At 35.6% G+C, this 18458-nt stretch overlaps 1 protein-coding gene across 1 annotated transcript in view; it reads right to left on the reverse strand.

The window, feature by feature from the left end:
- IDUA (alpha-L-iduronidase) overlaps positions 1 to 18458 on the reverse strand; it is a 200754-nt gene that overhangs the window by 32741 nt on the left and 149555 nt on the right. Inside the window, exon 7 of the mRNA XM_068106517.2 lies at positions 125 to 304. Within this exon, the coding sequence (XP_067962618.2) occupies positions 125 to 304 (180 nt within the window). The remainder of the gene's footprint in view (positions 1 to 124; positions 305 to 18458) is intronic.

An 18458-nucleotide genomic window follows, 5' to 3' on the forward strand; every position in this document is an offset into this window, starting at 1 on the left:
AGCAGACGAGTTCACTCCATGTAACATTGAGCTGGACCTCAAGGCAAACATGCTAATGTTGGATGATGCAGGTGATGTGACAGCATCATCAAAGAGTCAACTGCACATCATCCTCGGTGCACACCTTGACGACCATGGCGGCATAAGTGACATCAGCTCGCCACTCTTCAGGCTTCGACCACCCCACCAGTGGATCCGCCTCGTCATTGTAGATGGGAATCGTGGCATATGCTGGATAATGGTGTGCAATCCTTTGAACCGTTTCCTTCTCCTGCTCCAGTATTCTCAGAGAGCTTCCACTGCCCTGTAACCAATGGTGTAAGGTAAACATAGTTCGACTAAATTGGGTCGAGAAAGAGGTTAAGCATTCATGTAAGAAGCCATCTCTATATTAAGAATGCAACAATGTCCGAATTCTGAATACAGTACACTCTTCTCCCATTTCTTCCATCATCTATCTCCTTTTGGCCCCCTTTTCCTTTTGTCACCTCTCCCCTCACACCCCCTCTCTCTCTCCACCTCTACTTGTGTATCCCTCCCACCACACCCAAGATAACAATTAGAATGGAGCTAATTATTTTACAAGTAAAATCCTATCATAAAGCTGCGTTGGCATCATAAAACAGACAATCCGGTTATCTTATATCAGGGGAAGAGTTTGATTCCAAGCCAAGATATCTGTATCTCCACCATGTTATCAAAGAATGTTGTAACAAAGCCAGTTTCCCTGGATGAAACAACTGAGTGCAGAGCGCATTAATATACCAGCGTCTAACAAAGCGAAGCTGTGGGTAACTGGAAAAACGAGAAACTCGCATTTATCGTGTTTTAGAATCAATTCTGTCTGACATGTTTGTGTAAGGACTTGAGATGCACATCAAATTTTTGCAAACTCCCAAGATAAGGGAGAAGGGCCAGATTTAGGGGCAGGCGGCAGGGGGGTCGAGGGGCGTTGGGCTCGAGGGGCGTCTGCCACAAAGATATAGCAAGGGATAAATAGAATGGCACTCAGTAGAGCGCATTCCTCCGCCCGGAAAACAGTTCACGTTTTGTATTCCAATAAATAAGCCGGATCTTCACCATGATTATCTAATCAATACCCTTGTTCTCGTCACATACCCAACTTTTTCCACAATGTTTTGTCCGAATCTGTTCATAACATTATAATGACAGTTTTGTCCGAATCCGAGATGTCACTGCCTTCCTATATATTGTCGTTGGCCCGATATCTCTCTGGTGAAGAATCACTTAAAAAATTGTAGAATCCAGATCTGCATCCAGACCTGAACCAAAACCGAATCAGCTTCAAATTGTTACCAACTCAACTCATCCACCAAGTTTTGTCATAACCCGCCCATAACATTTTGAGATATCGTGCTTAAGGTGGGTTTTCATGGGACACGCGAACGGTTCGTGAAGGATGCGAATGTCGAAAAAATGGCAAAGTCCAACATTCGTATTTTAGGCTCCAAAAGTTCGCCAAACATGCGCGGGGGTTCGGAAGTGTCGTCAATTGTTCGCAGGAGTCGTTTTTTGTTCGGCGGGGATTTCAAACATTTTTGAAATACTCACATTAATGTGGCACATGCGTACAGAAGTTTAACTGTACGCATATGGAAATTGATACATATATGAGATGATCATACGAGCGAGCAGTATTCGTCGGTTCGATTCCGACAACTTTTAAAATTTGACCTTTGTGACCTTGAAATGTCAAAACGAAGGTTACTGACCGAAATGAGATAGAAAATAATATATAATCAGTTATGAGGTTAGTTATCTACACAATACCGAAAATTCGGTTCGATTCTGACAACTTTGAAAATTTGACCTTTGTGACCTTCAAAGGTCAAAGGCCGAAGATTCTGAAATTTGTTGGAAAACTTGTATTTCATGATGTATGTGATAATATAAGATCATGTACGACATTTCACCCTATCAAGAAGCAAGCAATGTAATAAAACCATCAAAAATTGACTTTTCTAAATTTCGTGACCTTGTGACCTTGACCTTGGGGCAAAAATGAAAAATCAAGCTCTGTGGGGCTAGACACATGACATTGGCCTAACCAAATACCGAAACCCCTGTCAGATTCCACCAAACCCCTCGGAGAAGATGTAGCTTGAACTCGATTACCCCCTAAAAAGACATCTTTTTCGGGCGTGGCTCCGCCCACAATGGGCGCAATACGCCCACTCTAGGCAGGACACAACTAGATCATGATATCAACCTCCCACCCAAGTTTCGTCAAGATCGGATGATATCATCGGGTAGTTATGCTGCGGACAGACAGACACACACACAGACACACACACACACACACACACAAACACACACACACACACACACACACACACACACACACACACACGACGAATACAGTGGTCACTTGATAACTCGTGAACCAACAGGGTCTTTAACGCCACCAAATAATGCTCTCTATAAGACGGAACACCTGTTTTAACCTCCGTCCCATGGCACACTATAATAGAAACCGTTCCGTTTTCAAAGCAGCAATCCTTCAGTTTATAGTCGGGCAGACCCAGAGCAGTAGCTCAAAGGCAAGTGTACACTCCCGCTGAGCTATATCTTATAGGATAGTAAAACAGTAATACCAAGAAAGAGCAATCAGAGATTGCATGAAAGGCACGATCGGCCATCTGCTCTGAATGTCATCAATGAATAACAAGAATGAGCAGAGTATCAAATTACGTCCTTGCCAGAACGTATTTTCAGTGGTCTTTAAGGCTTTTTTGTTAAAACAAATATGGCGGCTGAACCACGTGACCAATGACGTCATCGTTTGTTTGTTTTTCCCCACCAATTTATTCCGAGATGATGCTCAAGAAATTTCATCTTAATCGGATGAAGCTTTGTACTTATCGAATTATGACGTCATAATGGAGGTACATATGACATCAACATTAACATTTTATTTCCCATGGAGAGTTCTTTGCAATGAGTCATGTATCAATTTTTTCTATGCAGCACTTTTGGAGATATAAAGGTGCAATTTTTTCGGTTTTTCCAATATGGCAGCCATACCACGTGACCTATGACATCATGTTTATAATTAAAAAATTCTACAGGTGGAGTTGCACCAATGGTGAACATTTCCTATCAATCGGACCAACGGTTGCAGAGAAAATCACATTTATTCTGTACGGACAAACAGACAAATAAACAAATGAACTAGAACGGGCACTCGGTAGAGCGCATACCTTCGCCGCAGCTACTGTTCTGTACTTGGCATGGGAGTGTAGGGAACAGAACAGTGAACAGTTTGGTGCTGATTTCATGCAAATCGGATAAGAATTGACCGAGTTATGACAAAAAACGCACATTTTGCAAGGTCGTGACCCCCCCTGACCTTTGACCCCCAACCGCTAACAAGGGTAATGTCTTCACTGGGTCATGTCGTATATCACAAGATCGGGCATTGAATTCTGAACATTTTGGCATTAGTTGCATGCCAATTGGATAAAAATTGACCGCGCTATGGTAAAAATACGATTTTGACCTTTTCGTGACCTTGACCTTGACCTTTGACCCGATTGCTCCCAAAATCTAATCAAATGTGTCCCGTATAATAACCAATCATCCCACCAAATTTCATGCAATTCGGTTGAATACTTTTTGAGTTATGCGAATAACATACACACACACACACACACAGACATACAAATAAATACACAGCGATCAAAACATAACCTTCCGCTTTTGCGAAGGTAAAAATCGCTCATAGAGTGACACTTGGCAAAACAGAACAAAGTAGAATGGCACTCAGTAGAGCATCCTTTTGACCTCAAAACTAATTAACGGTTGAATTCAGTGACCTAATATGCAAATCGTTTTCAAAGTTTAAGTTAATCAAATGAAAATTGACAATTTTAGAAATTTGGACTATGTTGACCTCAAAAATAGTTGCTGGTTAAATTCAGCAAGCCGATGTGTAAATCCTATTCAAATTTCAAGTCAATTGGATGAAAATTGAGGGTTTTAGAAATTTAAAAAGTGGTTGACCTTTGGCCTATGTTGACCTTTTGGCCTAAGCTGATCTCAAAAATAGTTGGTGGTTGAATTCAGTTAGCCGATTGTAGGGAGATAATGGGGCTTCCAGGACACCCATGTATTTAGATGGGACTTTTTCCCAAACTGCCCATTTTTCCCCTGATTACCGCGACACCCCCTTCTCCTTTTACATGTAAGTGAATGGGGGAGTCCTTACTTACCCTCCAAGGACCACGCGACATTCAAAATTCCTCATTGATCCTATGAATATTTGCTCATTTTCTAATTTTTTAAACAACTCCATTCTCTTATGGAACTCATCCCCATCTAGGATATTGATAAACTTTACATCAAGTACCTTTCTCTGTGCGTTTATAAAATGATATGTTTCACGGAGGGACCTGGTCTCTCCTCCTCCCGATCCACATACCATTTTAAAATTATAATATTTATTATCCGGTTGATAACCATCAAAGTTCTCACTCCACTCTAATATATTTTTCTTCCCGCCCTCCATTACCCCACTTAACAAATGAATACGTTTATCAGTCTTGAGGATCTTCTGACCAGTGATCCTCTCAACCTCTCGGATCTGGTATTTCTCACACTCATTATGTTTACCATTTATATACCAAGGTTGATTACACCTCCACCCTTTAGTCTGGGTAATACTTGGTTCTATCATTTATTTATTTATAAAAAAGGCGGCGGTAGCCCTTAAAATCCCTAACCCCCCTTTTTAACTTATCACTTATATATGGATGGTTGTTGTTTAATGGCTTATCAGTTTTATTTTTTGTAATTCTTGTGAGTAAAATGAACCCAAGATTTCTTCCCCATTCATATCATATAATTTGTAAGTCCAAGGGACTGTATCCATTACATCAATGATTTTAAATAATTCACGAGTCCATTTTTGTGTATAACCTTTTTCAAAATGGCTTTTCCATTTGTATATTCTTACCATATCACCAACTTTGAACTTGGGTTTTTTCAAATTAATCCCCATTTCATATTTTAATTTTGTAAATGTTTCTGATGGTTTTGATTTTGTTGATGAATGAACTGTATTATTGTAATTATGAACAATATTCTGGATTAAATACACCCATTGTTGAGAACCGAGTTGTGTGAATTTTTTATATAATTTTTCTTTTAAAGTACGATTAAAACGCTCAATAACAACTGCCTTTCCTTCATTAAAGGTGCTGTATAATTTAATATCCTCCCCCTTAAGAAATTTCATAAATATTTTGTTATAGAACTCTGTTCCCTCATCAGTCCATAACTTCTTTGGTTTCCTTTTATCCCTATCAAATATTAGCTTAAAGGCTAACATTAAAGTATTACCTCTCTTGTTTTTCAACGGAACAACCCAGGCAAATCTACTCCTCAAATCAATAACGGTTAAAGCATACCTGTATCCCCTGTCATTATTCAATTCAATTAAATCAGCGGACCATATGTGGTCGGTGTATTTAGAATAAACCTTCCTTCTTTTAAACTTTGTGATTATAGGTTTGTGTAATTCTTCAGCCAAAAGCTCCTCAGTCTTGATAACATCATTAGAGCCTAATAGTTTTTTGAGGAATAACCAAGACCAAGTTTCAATTTAGCATTTATCAAATTTCTCACAATAAACCTATCAACTTTCTCTCTCAACGTTGGATTTTGTATCAAAGACAAATTATACAACATTTCGCTGTCGGCTTTATGTTTTTCAGTCAACGTAGTGGTTTTCCCATAAGCAATATCATGCTTCATACACACTTCGTCAACCCTATTTGTAGGTTTAGACCAAGGTTTAGGATTGTCAGCCTCATCTAATCTTTTATCCAGGTTTGTTCCTGGACCACAGAAAGAATACCCTGGAAGGTGTAATTCCCCTGGAATTCCAGTTGTTGTAAATTTACTTCCTGAGAGAAACTTTTGTATGTCTCCTCCACTTTTAGGAGAGATGAATTGGCACTTTTTAGAGCCACACACTTGACATATTCCTTTTTGATAAACTCTATTATTTTTAGCTTTAACATAAGAGATGTTTTTAGATTTAGTTTTCTTTTTACATTTGAGACAATAACTCATATTTATTTATCAGAAAAATTCTGACAGAGGATCAAAACCTTTTTGGTTTTCAACATATACATTTCTATCTTAATTTTTAAAACATAAAGAATCCTAAGGAATGCCTTCACTCTCTCCTCCATTTATTTACAAATAAAACTAACTAAAGTCAATAACACCAACATCATCAACCACATAATCTTTTCCTTCTTCTTCTTCTTCTTCTTCACCACTTTCTCGTTTAAATCTCCTCCCTGAAAGTGAAGACATTGACGCCGTTATTCTTGAAAATAATATTTCCATTAGACTTTTCATTTCTTTATTTTCCTCCTCAGTGCGTTGAGTTTGATTTATTTGCTGTAATACCTTCAATCTTTTATTAATCTCACTGATTTCCATCTTTCTATATTTTTCCTCCCTCTCTCTTTGCTCCCTCTCCTCCTTCTCCTTTTTTCCCCTCTCCTTCTTCTTTTTCTCTCTTTTCTCCTTCTCCCTTTTCTCTCCTTCCTCCTTCTCCTTTTTCTCCCTCTCCTCCTTCTCCTCCCTCTCCCTTTCCTTCTTCTCCTTTTTCTTTCTTTCCTCCTTCTCTTCTTCAACTCCTTCCTCATCCCTTGCTACCCTTGAGTTTGAACCCCAAAGAATATTATACATATACTCATCTGGATTTTGAGATATTCTTGTATCTATAATTATTTTTCTCATAATAGGATACCAATAAGATTTGTTGACGATTTCTAAAAGAGTTTTATATTTCATAACTTTGAGAAGTTCATTTTTATTTAATATTTTAAACAAGTCTCTATTTGTGGGTTTAACAATATCAGTATAAGGCCAGTTTTTAATGACAAAATTCCCATGTATATGCTCCAAATCATAAGGTATGTAATACCGAGCACCCTTTTCTTGTAGGTATCCTTGAATACAAAAATTATAATTCTCTTGTAGTCTTCTTCCTGCCATTTATGTATCAGAAATATATGTGAGATTAATATTATGACAGGTAATACCACCCCATCTTCCCACTACCAAATTGGTTTGTATTCCTTGGCTTTCTATCCTTATCTCATGACCTTCCTTCTTTGTCATGCTAACCATCGCTATACTATCATATATTTTTCTTTTCTTAAAACCATGTATTTGTTGTTTATTAATTGTACTTCCACATAAATCCTTATCCTCACCAAGTGGATAATATTCTTCTTTACGAGACTGATTAAAATCATGTAGGTCTTCTATGTTTATTGAAAAAGACCAATTATACCCTAAATCAGGCATATCATACCCCCATTTATTAATTCGCATATTAACTATATGTCCTTCTTTATAAAATTCAATTGTAAGCAGGTAGTTAAATTCAATGAGGAAAGGTGTATGGTCAGTATAACCAGGTGTTGTGGTTGTAAATTTTACTTGTTTAACAAAACGTGCTGTTTTCTTTAAAAATATATATTGTGATAAATCACTTAATCTAATTAAGTCATTCGCATCTGTAGGGTTTGGATAATTGATTAATTTATAAGTATTCTTCATATTAATATTTTTACTTACACTATATTTTTGTCGTTCAGCCTGTGCCTTTGTATAATAATTTGATAAATCAATATCCTGAGAGGATTTTCCAAAGATAGAACCATCTTTTCCAACATAAGTCATTTATATTAGATTTAAAATGATATCATAAAAATTTTCATTATTGTTGAGTTGAAATAATACATATAAACATAATTGAACACAACATTTAGAATTAATTTCTTGAACTTGAAATGTTTGATAAACACCATTCTGTAAGAATTGTATTACTTCAACAGGTGGTGGCATACCATAACTATCAAAATAATATTTATCCTGACTATTATGAATACAAACCCAATGAGAACCATTCTGTGTCTAAATTCATAATAATATTCTTTGTATTCTTATTTATATGTATTAATTCATCTCTCATACAAATAACCACATTATCAATTTTTAGTGTTTTACAATACTTAACTAGTTCTATATTTGACGTTGTATTCTTTCCAAATTGTTTAAACCATTTATCCATTTATTTATGAGAAAGATACAATCCATTACCCCGTTTAGTTAGTTTAACACCGCTTGAGCGATAGAGGAAAGCATATCTCCAACCAACAATCTAGCTTTATCAGGTAGACTTTCAAGTTTTTGAGCAAAATCTACAATTACACCACTTCCACTAATTTGTTTCTCCAACTCCTTGTTATGTCTTTCCAATTCTTTTTGAGCTTTTAGTTGTGCCTTCCTTTCGTTAGCAGTTTTTACCGCTGCTGAAATACCACCAGTCAATGCTCCCGCCGCACTTAAACCAGCAAATAAAGGAATTAGAAACGGGAGAAATCCTCCTCTTGACTCGTCTATTGAATATTTCTTTAACATAGGTTTCGTCATTTTAATTTTAAGTGATCCAACATCATTTAGTGTTTTTACTTGTGTGTGTGTGAGTAAAACATCAATTCTTACAGCTCCTTTTCTTTGAATTGTATTAACATTAATAATACAAGGCTTTTGATTTTGAATACAAGATGTTAATTTATTAAGATTGATTTGATTAACATATACCCCTACCATTTATTTATGAGAAAAAACCTATGTGATATTAATCATAACACCATTATCTGTATTAATCTGTAATTCTGTTTCTTCCAAAAGCAAACAATATGCATTAACCTCTTCACTCTCCCCTCTTTCAATGTATAGAGAAGTATCCACTCGATTAGACTTTATAGTTTCCTTTTGAGAACTCAGGTCAATTGCGTAGATTGTATAAAGTTTTTGAAACGCAACCATATCCAAAATAGGATCATTATTACAATTACTTTCACACACCTTTTGGTAGGACTTGTAGGCTTCCGCATAATCATTTTTTTCCCAATCAATTTCCAATCTATCTCGCGGATAAAATGTGCCATCAAGAGAAACCCGAAGTTGTTTCACCTTAGCATTATCACTCAGTGCATTATTCTTATCAGTGCCTTCATCTCCATCTGGTTTTTAAAAAATGAGCCAGAGGTATCGTGGCTTTCCTTGAAGAACACCCAAATTCCAAGTGTAGGTAGTGTGTTCCAGTTTAACGTGTTGACATCTTCTTTTAAGGTATGATACATTTAGCGGTTTCTTTGAGTTAAGTCTTCTATTTAACATCTCTTCCGTTTTAAGATTAGGAGTATATTCACTGATATACCAACACAAATCATTAATAACAAATTTATTATTTTCTCCAAAAGCATTTTCAACCCCAAAAAGCAATCTATTTACATTATCATTCCTTTGTAGTTGAAATCTAATTTTAAGCCCATACAAAACTTTATCATAATCACAAAATCCAAATATACCTTTCAGAGGTACTGCTACGGTAAAACTATTCTCAGCTTTTGCGTCATCATTATAAATTGACTTCCTTTGACTATAACCAGGGTCTGCGTTTGTACCCGTTGACATATCAGGAATAAAACCTTCAACAGCTCCCTTACCCATTCTATCACTAAATGAATATAGTGTAAATTTCATCATTTCAGATGTAGCAGAGACATAATCAACTGCTTCAACCTCTTGTGTTCCAATATACAGGCGGACACTGTCAAACATTTTCCAGAAGAAATCATTTACAAGTGTAGCATTAGTATTATTCGTAGCCTTAGTGAATTTAAATTTACACAGCAAGAAACTATCAGCTATATTCAAGTAAGTTTGTTGATTATTTATTTCAAAACTTTTTGTTCCGTTTGAATTCCAGTCTGTTCCTGTTATAGCATTTACCTTAAAATAGTCTTCCTTTTTAGTGGAGTTTGAAATGATAATCGTATCATCCAAATCATAGATACTATCAATCGCTTCCATACTTGTATTTATATCGCATTAAAATTGTTGAAACCCTGACCCAAGTATTTTAATGATTTTTTGTCGTTCTTGTGAAGATAGTTGAGTTTTACCTTTTTTTATTTCTTTGATTGCTTGTAATTTATGAGACTCCTTTTGAGCATCTTTTATACTCTTTATAGCACCCGCAACTGAACCCACGGCAGAAGCAGTTGAACCAATTAGGTCTTTATGTTTAAGGATGGTTGAACCAATACCCATTAGAGTATCAAAACAGATCCTTTTAACTACAGACCAATCAGCCTGCTCCCAATTATCAGCAAAGTCATGGAATCCATCATTGCTTCGGATATGAAATCTTTCCTCTTCTCCAATGGCTTGATCTCTGATCATCAATTTGGATTCAGACCAGGTCACTCTACTCTGGACATGCTGCTTCTCCTGTCTCAACAATGGATGGAGGTCCTCAATGCCAAACAGGAAATCAGAGCTGTCTCCCTCGACATATCACGTGCCTTCGATACGGTCTGGCACCCAGCTCTGCTCACCAAACTCTACTCCTATGGTATCCATGGAAATCTCTATGCATGGCTTGCGGACTTCCTCTCTGGTCGTAGTCAACGTGTGGCCCTGAATGGATTTCTCTCATCTCCCCTTCCTGTTCAGGCTGGAGTTCCCCAAGGCAGTGTGCTGGGCCCTGTGCTTTTTCTGGTCTTTATCAATGATCTCTCCGACTCTCTGGAAAATCCTCTCTATCTCTTTGCTGATGACTCCACTCTCTGCCGCTCCATTCCTCTTCCCTCAGATCGGCAGTCTGCAGCCTCCTCACTCTCTGAAGACCTGGACAAAATCACAGACTGGTCAAACAAGTGGAACATGTCTTTCAATCCTGACAAATCTCACACTCTTACTATGTCTCTCCGAAAAGATCGACTGGACAACCCTCCCATCTACTTTCTCAACAATCCTCTCCAAGAAGTTCTGTCGCTGAAGCTTTTGGGTCTCACTATCTGCCATGATCTTTCTTGGGAAAACCACATTTCCAAGCTGGCCTGCAAAGCCAGTCGCCGACTGGGCATCCTCCGTCGTGCGAAGTCCTTCCTTGGCACACCTGAGCTCCTCAACACGTACAAGGCTTTCATCCGCAGCTCAATGGAATACTGCTCTCCCCTCTGGGCTGGTGCTCCTGCCTCACACCTAGCTCGTCTTCACGCTGTTGAAAGCAAAGCATTCAGAATCATTGGAATCTCCCATGATGAAGCTAACTCCAAGGGCCTCTCACTCACTCACCGCAGGCAGGTTGGTGGTCTTTCCGTCTTCTACCGACTCCTCTCCGGCCTTGCTCCCCCAGCTCTCTCTGTGCTCTGTCCCCCAAATATTCCTACAGGTCGCACAAGATCTGCCAGCAAGCCTCTGATGGTTAAACTGCCGAAATCTCGGCTCTCTGCTCACCTTCACTCCTTCATTCCTCTTTTCTCCCGCCTCTGGAACAAACTCCCACACTCCCTTCAATCCCACTCCTCCCTCCAGGTCTTTAAAACAGCTGTTCACCACCATCTCTTATCTTCGCCCATCCAAAACCTTGATCTTTTCTACCCCCACTAATTCACCCCAGATCCACCTTGTTTGTAATTCCAACTTCTTTCCTGGTAGTCCTGGCAGTGTCCATATGTTTTATGCCTCTCCCACCCCCTTTCCCATGCCTCCCCCCCAAAGCCCTCTCCCTCCCACAGATCTCTCGATGTCTCCATGTCTCTCGGTTCCTGCTCTAAAATGTTGTGTTTGTGTGCTTCCCCCTCTCTCCCCATCTTGTCTACCGCTCCCGATGTTATTTGTTCTATGTGTCGGTTTCGGTTTGTCGGTTATGTGTCGGTTTGTCGGTTTGTATTTCTGTGTGATAAATGTTCGCTCTTTCACGAGCCTCGATCTTGTATACAAAAAAAAAAAAAAAAAAAAAAATTATCCCATCTCCTTTATTTCGAAATTGATGACCTACACCTCGTTGTCTCTTAGGTTTATAGTATCCTCTACCCACATACCTTGTATAGTATGGTGAAAGGTACATGCCCTCCCCTGTAATTATTTTATATTTTCCCAACTCGTGTTTTCTCACAATAACCATTATTTATTTATTGAAAAACTTCACGTAGGTGAATTCTGATGGATATAATTTCATCATTAAAGGATATCATACGATTATCTTGGTCGGTTATCCTAAAATTGACTCTGTATATGGTTTTTCCTGACACAGGTAAATAGACAAGATTTTTTGGTTCCATATTAAATTTATAACCAATCGGGGTTGAGTATGCACTGAATGAAAATATTGTATTTGTTCTTATTCCATCGTTATAAGCACCATCAATCAAATCACAATGAATTAATACTGAATTTATACTGGAGGATATTTGGATAACATTATCACTGTAAAACGTCCCGTTATTTTCAATCTTTTTTGAAGAGAAACCCAATAGCTCTCTAAACGAATTTTCAATCGTGAAATCAACTTTATAATTATTTTTAAGTTTAATAGTTGATTTTGAAGTGTGTTTTTGAATATCTATTACAATATTTTTTGGTTCATCACCTTTTTCTTTCATAAGGCGAGAGACTTCTGAAGATATTTGAGAAATCTCGTAAGCTCCAGGTGGAACGGTTATAGTTTTATATCCACTTCCTGGATTATAACTAAACTTGTTGTTTTTCTCTGTGATATTAAACAAGGTATTATAAGTTTCCATCGACAATAAAGATGCCTCATATGAGGTAAGGGGGTCAAGTTGTAGTGGGTAAGGGAATGAAGCTGTGTAATCGCTCGTTGTGAAATTAAAACTAAGAATTGTGCTTCTCATCTTATTTAATATCTAATAAAATATCTTTGTATTGACATTTATTAATTATTTTCATATTCATCAACTGATCTAAAATGGCTGAGGATTCATTCAAACAATTGTTGTTTCCAGCCTTCTTACTACCTAAGAACAATAATAGCCTATTAACTAATTGTGATGGGTCATTTGGAAGAAAACTAACACCTGAACCAAGCTTACTTAAAGCATCAATAATATGTTTCTCCTTCTCATTCTTCTTACTTTTACCAGCAACAGAAACTCCATAATCAAGTGCATTTAGCAACTCAATATATACCCTATCTTCCTCTCTTTCCATATCAAGTAGTTCCTCAAAATATTTTGAACCGCTGAATCCGGGGTTTGTTAGAAGAAACATTAATCTTGGAGTTAATTTAACATTTGGTTGAGTAGAACTCAAGAACATCAATTCATCATTAAATATCAATACCTTTTCTTCCACAAGATGGAACACTGCTGGTTCTTCTGTTGGAATGAGACCTGCTCTGGTTTTTGAATCTGCCAAATATTCATTGTTTTGAAGAGCTTCCACTACATAATTAGGGGGTTGATTTACCTCCTCAAGTTTCTGAAATAATTCTTCATCATTATATTCTAATTTTCCAAGTTCTTGTTTTGTTATCTGACTAAAATCTTTGAGCATTTGAAGTTTTTTTGGAGTAAATTCTACCGTGGGAACTGTAGGGTGTTGAGTTTTTAAAAGCGGTTTAAAAAATTTCTCTTGTTTTCTTTCAAAGGCTTCTTTACCAGTTAGTTTCTGTCTCCATTTCTTCTTTATCTCTTCCTGTTGCTTTACAACTTTTGAAACCAACTCTTGATGTTCTTTAAACTTTCTTGCTCTTTCTTCGGTATTCATTTTCTGTATTTATTTATTGAAAAATATCATTTAATGAATTGTAAAGGTCAATGGGAAAATTTTCCTTTTCTTTGTCATTATAGTAAATGTGTTGAAATGAATCCTTTTCTTTAAATATTTCATCAAATTCTTTATTGGTATTAATACGAGTTGTTATTTCTTCTTCACTAATACTTGTATCTCTGCTTTTCATACGTTTGCGTTGAGTCTCCTCATCGATATCAAAACCGAATGATAAAATCTTAACTCCATCACCACACAATTGTTTAATAATTTGTCTCATTCCTTCAGGATTAGTTTCTAAAATCCCAAGACCATTAGATTTTACTTTATTTAACTCACTCTTACAATGTGAATATTTTGTACAACCAAGAGAGACCTCCTCAAATATTTGACCTTCGTTCCTCAATCGCATATGTTCCTCCATTGAAATGTAGTAATAATCTTTCCCTTCTACTTCTCCTGGTTGCTTTGCTCTGGTTGTAGTACTCACAAAACGAATCATAGGGTGTTTTTAAAAAAAACTTACAATCTTTTCATTTTTACTATTCAAGAGTTTAGATTTATGAAAGTTCTTTCCTGAAGCAGATTTACCCACAAGATTAATAATAATTGTTGTCATTTATATATGTAATTATGTTTAAAATAAAAATACATCCTTTAATATCTCATCTTGTTTCACAACAATATATTTATATTTTCCAATCGTGTGTTTCATATAATTTTCAAATTCTTTTTTACTACATAACGTAGAGCAATTATCTCTCCAAAAATTATTTACATCTATTGAATTTAACTTAAATAAAATAAAAGTATTAGCATTGTTTCTTATTGAGCGTCGAGGGAGTTGAAAATATGACTGACTAAGATAAATACAATTACAAGAAGAATGTCTCCCTCTTGTATAGTAGCTATCCATTACTGTTTGGTTTCTCTCATTAACACAATCATCAAAGATGACGAGGTTCTTTTTTGATTTATCTAAATCTTGAGGTGAAGGTATATCATCCGTATTATCACTGAGAATACAAGTTATGGGTTTTGGTTTCGATTTTGATTTCTGTGTATCACAAAATAATTGTATTATATCTTCAATATTATAATAATTTAGTTTGTTTTGAAGTTTAAATAAACCGATAATGTCTTCCTTTTTAAGACATGCATTAAAACCCTGTGAGAGTAGTTGATACTCGGGTTGAAAAGTAGACTTTGTAAAAATTATTAAATTATCATAATCTAAAAAATTAGGACCAAGGAGCATCTTTAAAAGTAAACAGGTTTTTCCACATCCGCTTGAACCAACTATTAGACATCTCAATGAATTTGGAATGTTTTTATGGTTATTAAATTTTATCTTATTTTCCCAAACGGGTAAAAAATCATTCATTTATATATTTGGAAAACAAGTCATCTAACTTTTTTTGAGCTATTTTAGAAACTCTATATTTTATCCTGAGTTCGGGTTTAATTTCAAAATAATTCATTATTTTATTTATATAGTATCTTGTATTAACATTTCCATTAAAATTATTTTGAATAATAAATATCATTAAACCCTTATACATTTCCTCAATACAAATAGTCTCTTCCCTTGAAAGAAATGGTGTATTATCATCACAATACTTAACATTCATCTCTCTTATTAATCTTGTAAAGTAATTCATTTTTGGTTCTAATTTAAAAGAGTTATATATTTTTTTATTTTTTTTTATTATCATTAATTAAAACTAGGGCATGCCCGTACTATATCTATATCTAAAATTATATCCCCCCATCTATTTACATGAAATGGTTTGGTCCATGAAATGTTTTGGTTCATTCGCAACGCCAAAGCGAACGGCGAACGCTTTACATGAAATGGTTTGGTGCATGAAATGTTTTGGTCCATTCGCAACGCCAAAGCGAACGGCGAACGGCTTGCGAGTACAGTGACAATCCCCCCGGGGTTTTTATTAGTTTTAAAACATAGTTTAACGCCAACATAGCGCCAACATAGTTTGCAAACGTGAAATAAATGAATACGCTCTCAAATGTGCCATCCGAGGCAGAGTGTGTCCGCCACGTTCGGCACACGCGATAGCTCGCTGCTCTCTGATTGGTTGAATCGTTTTTTGGACATAGCTCGGTAAGTAATTGTCCGATTAATATGAAACCTTGAAAAGGCACATCCTCGGGTCCCCAGCAATATACCTGGCAAGTTTCAAGTATATCGGACCCGTGGTTGTCGAGAAACAGCGGTCACAGACAAACAAACGTACAAACAAACACACAGAGATTACTGGAATTATAGATAGATTAAATCACAGAAAATACATTGTTTATATGAACCCTCATTATTAAGCCCTATTCTATCACAAGCCGGACAATTCTCTAATTTATCATATGGAGAGTCTGGAAATTCTAAATATCCTTCAGAACTTATCATATTTATATAGTAAATTTTTACTTAAACTAAATGCAAGTTTATTCATTAATAAATACAATGTTTCAAAGCACAAAAGACAAATTTCAATCAATCTCTACTTCGGTGAAAGATATAGAAAAATATGTCAAAGATGTTAAATTGAACAAAGATAAATATGGAAATTTTTGGGTAAAACCAGTTATGGAAAATAACATGAGCCCCTCTATTTCATTTAAAGGAAGAGCTCTAACTATACCTGGAAAGACATCCATTAAAGTAAATCTAACAAAAGTTTCTCCTCTACTCCTGGCAATTTATTCAAAGCTTGAAAAAGTGATTGACCACGATACTTTGAAAAAGAATGATAAGACCATCAACAATACTCGTGGAGAAATTTGTATTTACTTTAATAATCCAAAGGGTGTAGATCTAAGTAAAATGAATGATGTTAATATTTCTGGTGAAATGTCATTTCGTTCTATGATAGTTAGAGATTATTTAAAGATAACTTTTGATATTAAAAATGTAGAGATTGAATCCGTTAATGAAAGAAAGTATATTGGTATAGATGGAAAGGTTTTTTCTGCTAATTAAAAATGAGTCATTACAGCAGTGAAGATTTTACTATTTCATTGAACTCGGACGATAGTGATGATAGTATTTCATTGAACTCAGATGATAGTTATGATGCTAATAGTTTGTGCTCAAATGATAGTTATGAGAGTAGTTTTATTGATGATTCCGATTACTATATAGAGTTTAGTGATGAAGAAATATGAAGTTTCTCACTATATAAATAACATGAAATCTGGTTATTGTTCCGCCTGTGATAAACAGTACAATCGATATGATATTCATATCAGGACCATTAAACATGCTATCAATACATCTGATAAGAGTAAAAATATGATAAGATGTGAACCTTGTAATAAGCTAATTAGAGTACTTGATAAAAGGAAACATAAACAAACAAAGCACCATTTAGATAATGTTCTTAACGGTTATAAAGAAGAAGAGATGAAACATTGTGATCTTTGTGATAAGGATATGAAGAAGACTAGTTATAGATATCACATCCTAACCAAGAATCATATGAATAAGTTGCCCCAAATTTAATTGAGTTTCCTGACTCTTGTTTTCAATTTTTTCATGTTTTATTTTAAGTAAAAGATAACTAGTAAATAGTGAAGTTTTTTACTATATAAATATGACGAATTCTACTTACTGCGAGAGTTGTGAGCAGAACTACAAACATATCAAAAAACATTATAGAACACAAAAACATTTAAAGAGTAAAGATAATAAGTATTGTAAGATTTGTAAGACATGGGTTCTGAGAAGTGGGTATGATCAACACTTAGATACTCAAAAACATTTGAAGAATCTCAAACCAAAGGTTCTTCCAAAGGTCTATTGTGAGCGCTGTCAACACTACATCCTCAAGAAGGATTGGAAGCGTCATGAGAAGACAAAGAAACACCAAGTTCCATATTATGAGATTGAAAATTTAGATGGTGCTTTCAAAGGAAATATTAAAATTAGATTGTTCCGTTTCAAAGATCCAGTCCCCCGTTCTCTGGGAGCTGCTGTTGATCTTACAAAGGAAGGAATAGATGATCAGATTGATAAGACTATATCTGAAATGGGAAGTTGTAAATATTATTTGGGGACTAAATTGGTTCTTCGTAAAAAGGAAGATCCACCATTTAACTTTTACCTACATACAACAACTTACATGGTACTTAATAAAAATGATTATAATAGAAATAAAGAACAGGTCTTTAATGAGCTTAAATATAGTGAATATAATATTGATGATCTTATTGTCGGAAGCGGTCTCACTGTTGAAAAGGTTCTGTTTGTTGATGTTCACATTTTAAAATCTGATCCACTACAAGCAAGATCATATATTCAACTTCCTAAAATCATCAAAGATAAAAATGCTATAGTAAATATTCAGAATACTGATAACAAGTGTTTCTTGTGGTCTGTACTGGCATATCTACATCCAGCAAAAGAACATGCTGAAAGAGTAAGCAATTATATGAAATATGAAAATGAATTGAATATGGGAAATTTGAAATTTCCGATGACTCTTAATAATATCTCAAAGTTTGAAAAGTTAAATAATATTTCTATAAATGTTTATGGGTTGACTGAAAATAATAAAGTACAGATTTTACAAATCTCAGATGATGAGAAAGAAAAACATGTTGACCTCTTGTATTTCCGATCTGGTGAAATTGAACATTATGCTTATATCAAGAACTTTTCAAGATTAATTAAATCACAAGTCTATTCTAGAAAATGTAAAGTTTATCCATGTCGTCGGTGTTTGAATACATTTCATTCACAGGAGAGATTGGATACTCATAAACAATATTGTTCAAATGAGAAAGCAACAGTCATTACACTTCCA

This window comes from Myxine glutinosa, chromosome 2 (assembly GCF_964187855.1).
Source record: "Myxine glutinosa chromosome 2, kmMyxGlut1.1, whole genome shotgun sequence".
NCBI classification, from domain to species: Eukaryota; Metazoa; Chordata; class Myxini; order Myxiniformes; family Myxinidae; genus Myxine; species Myxine glutinosa.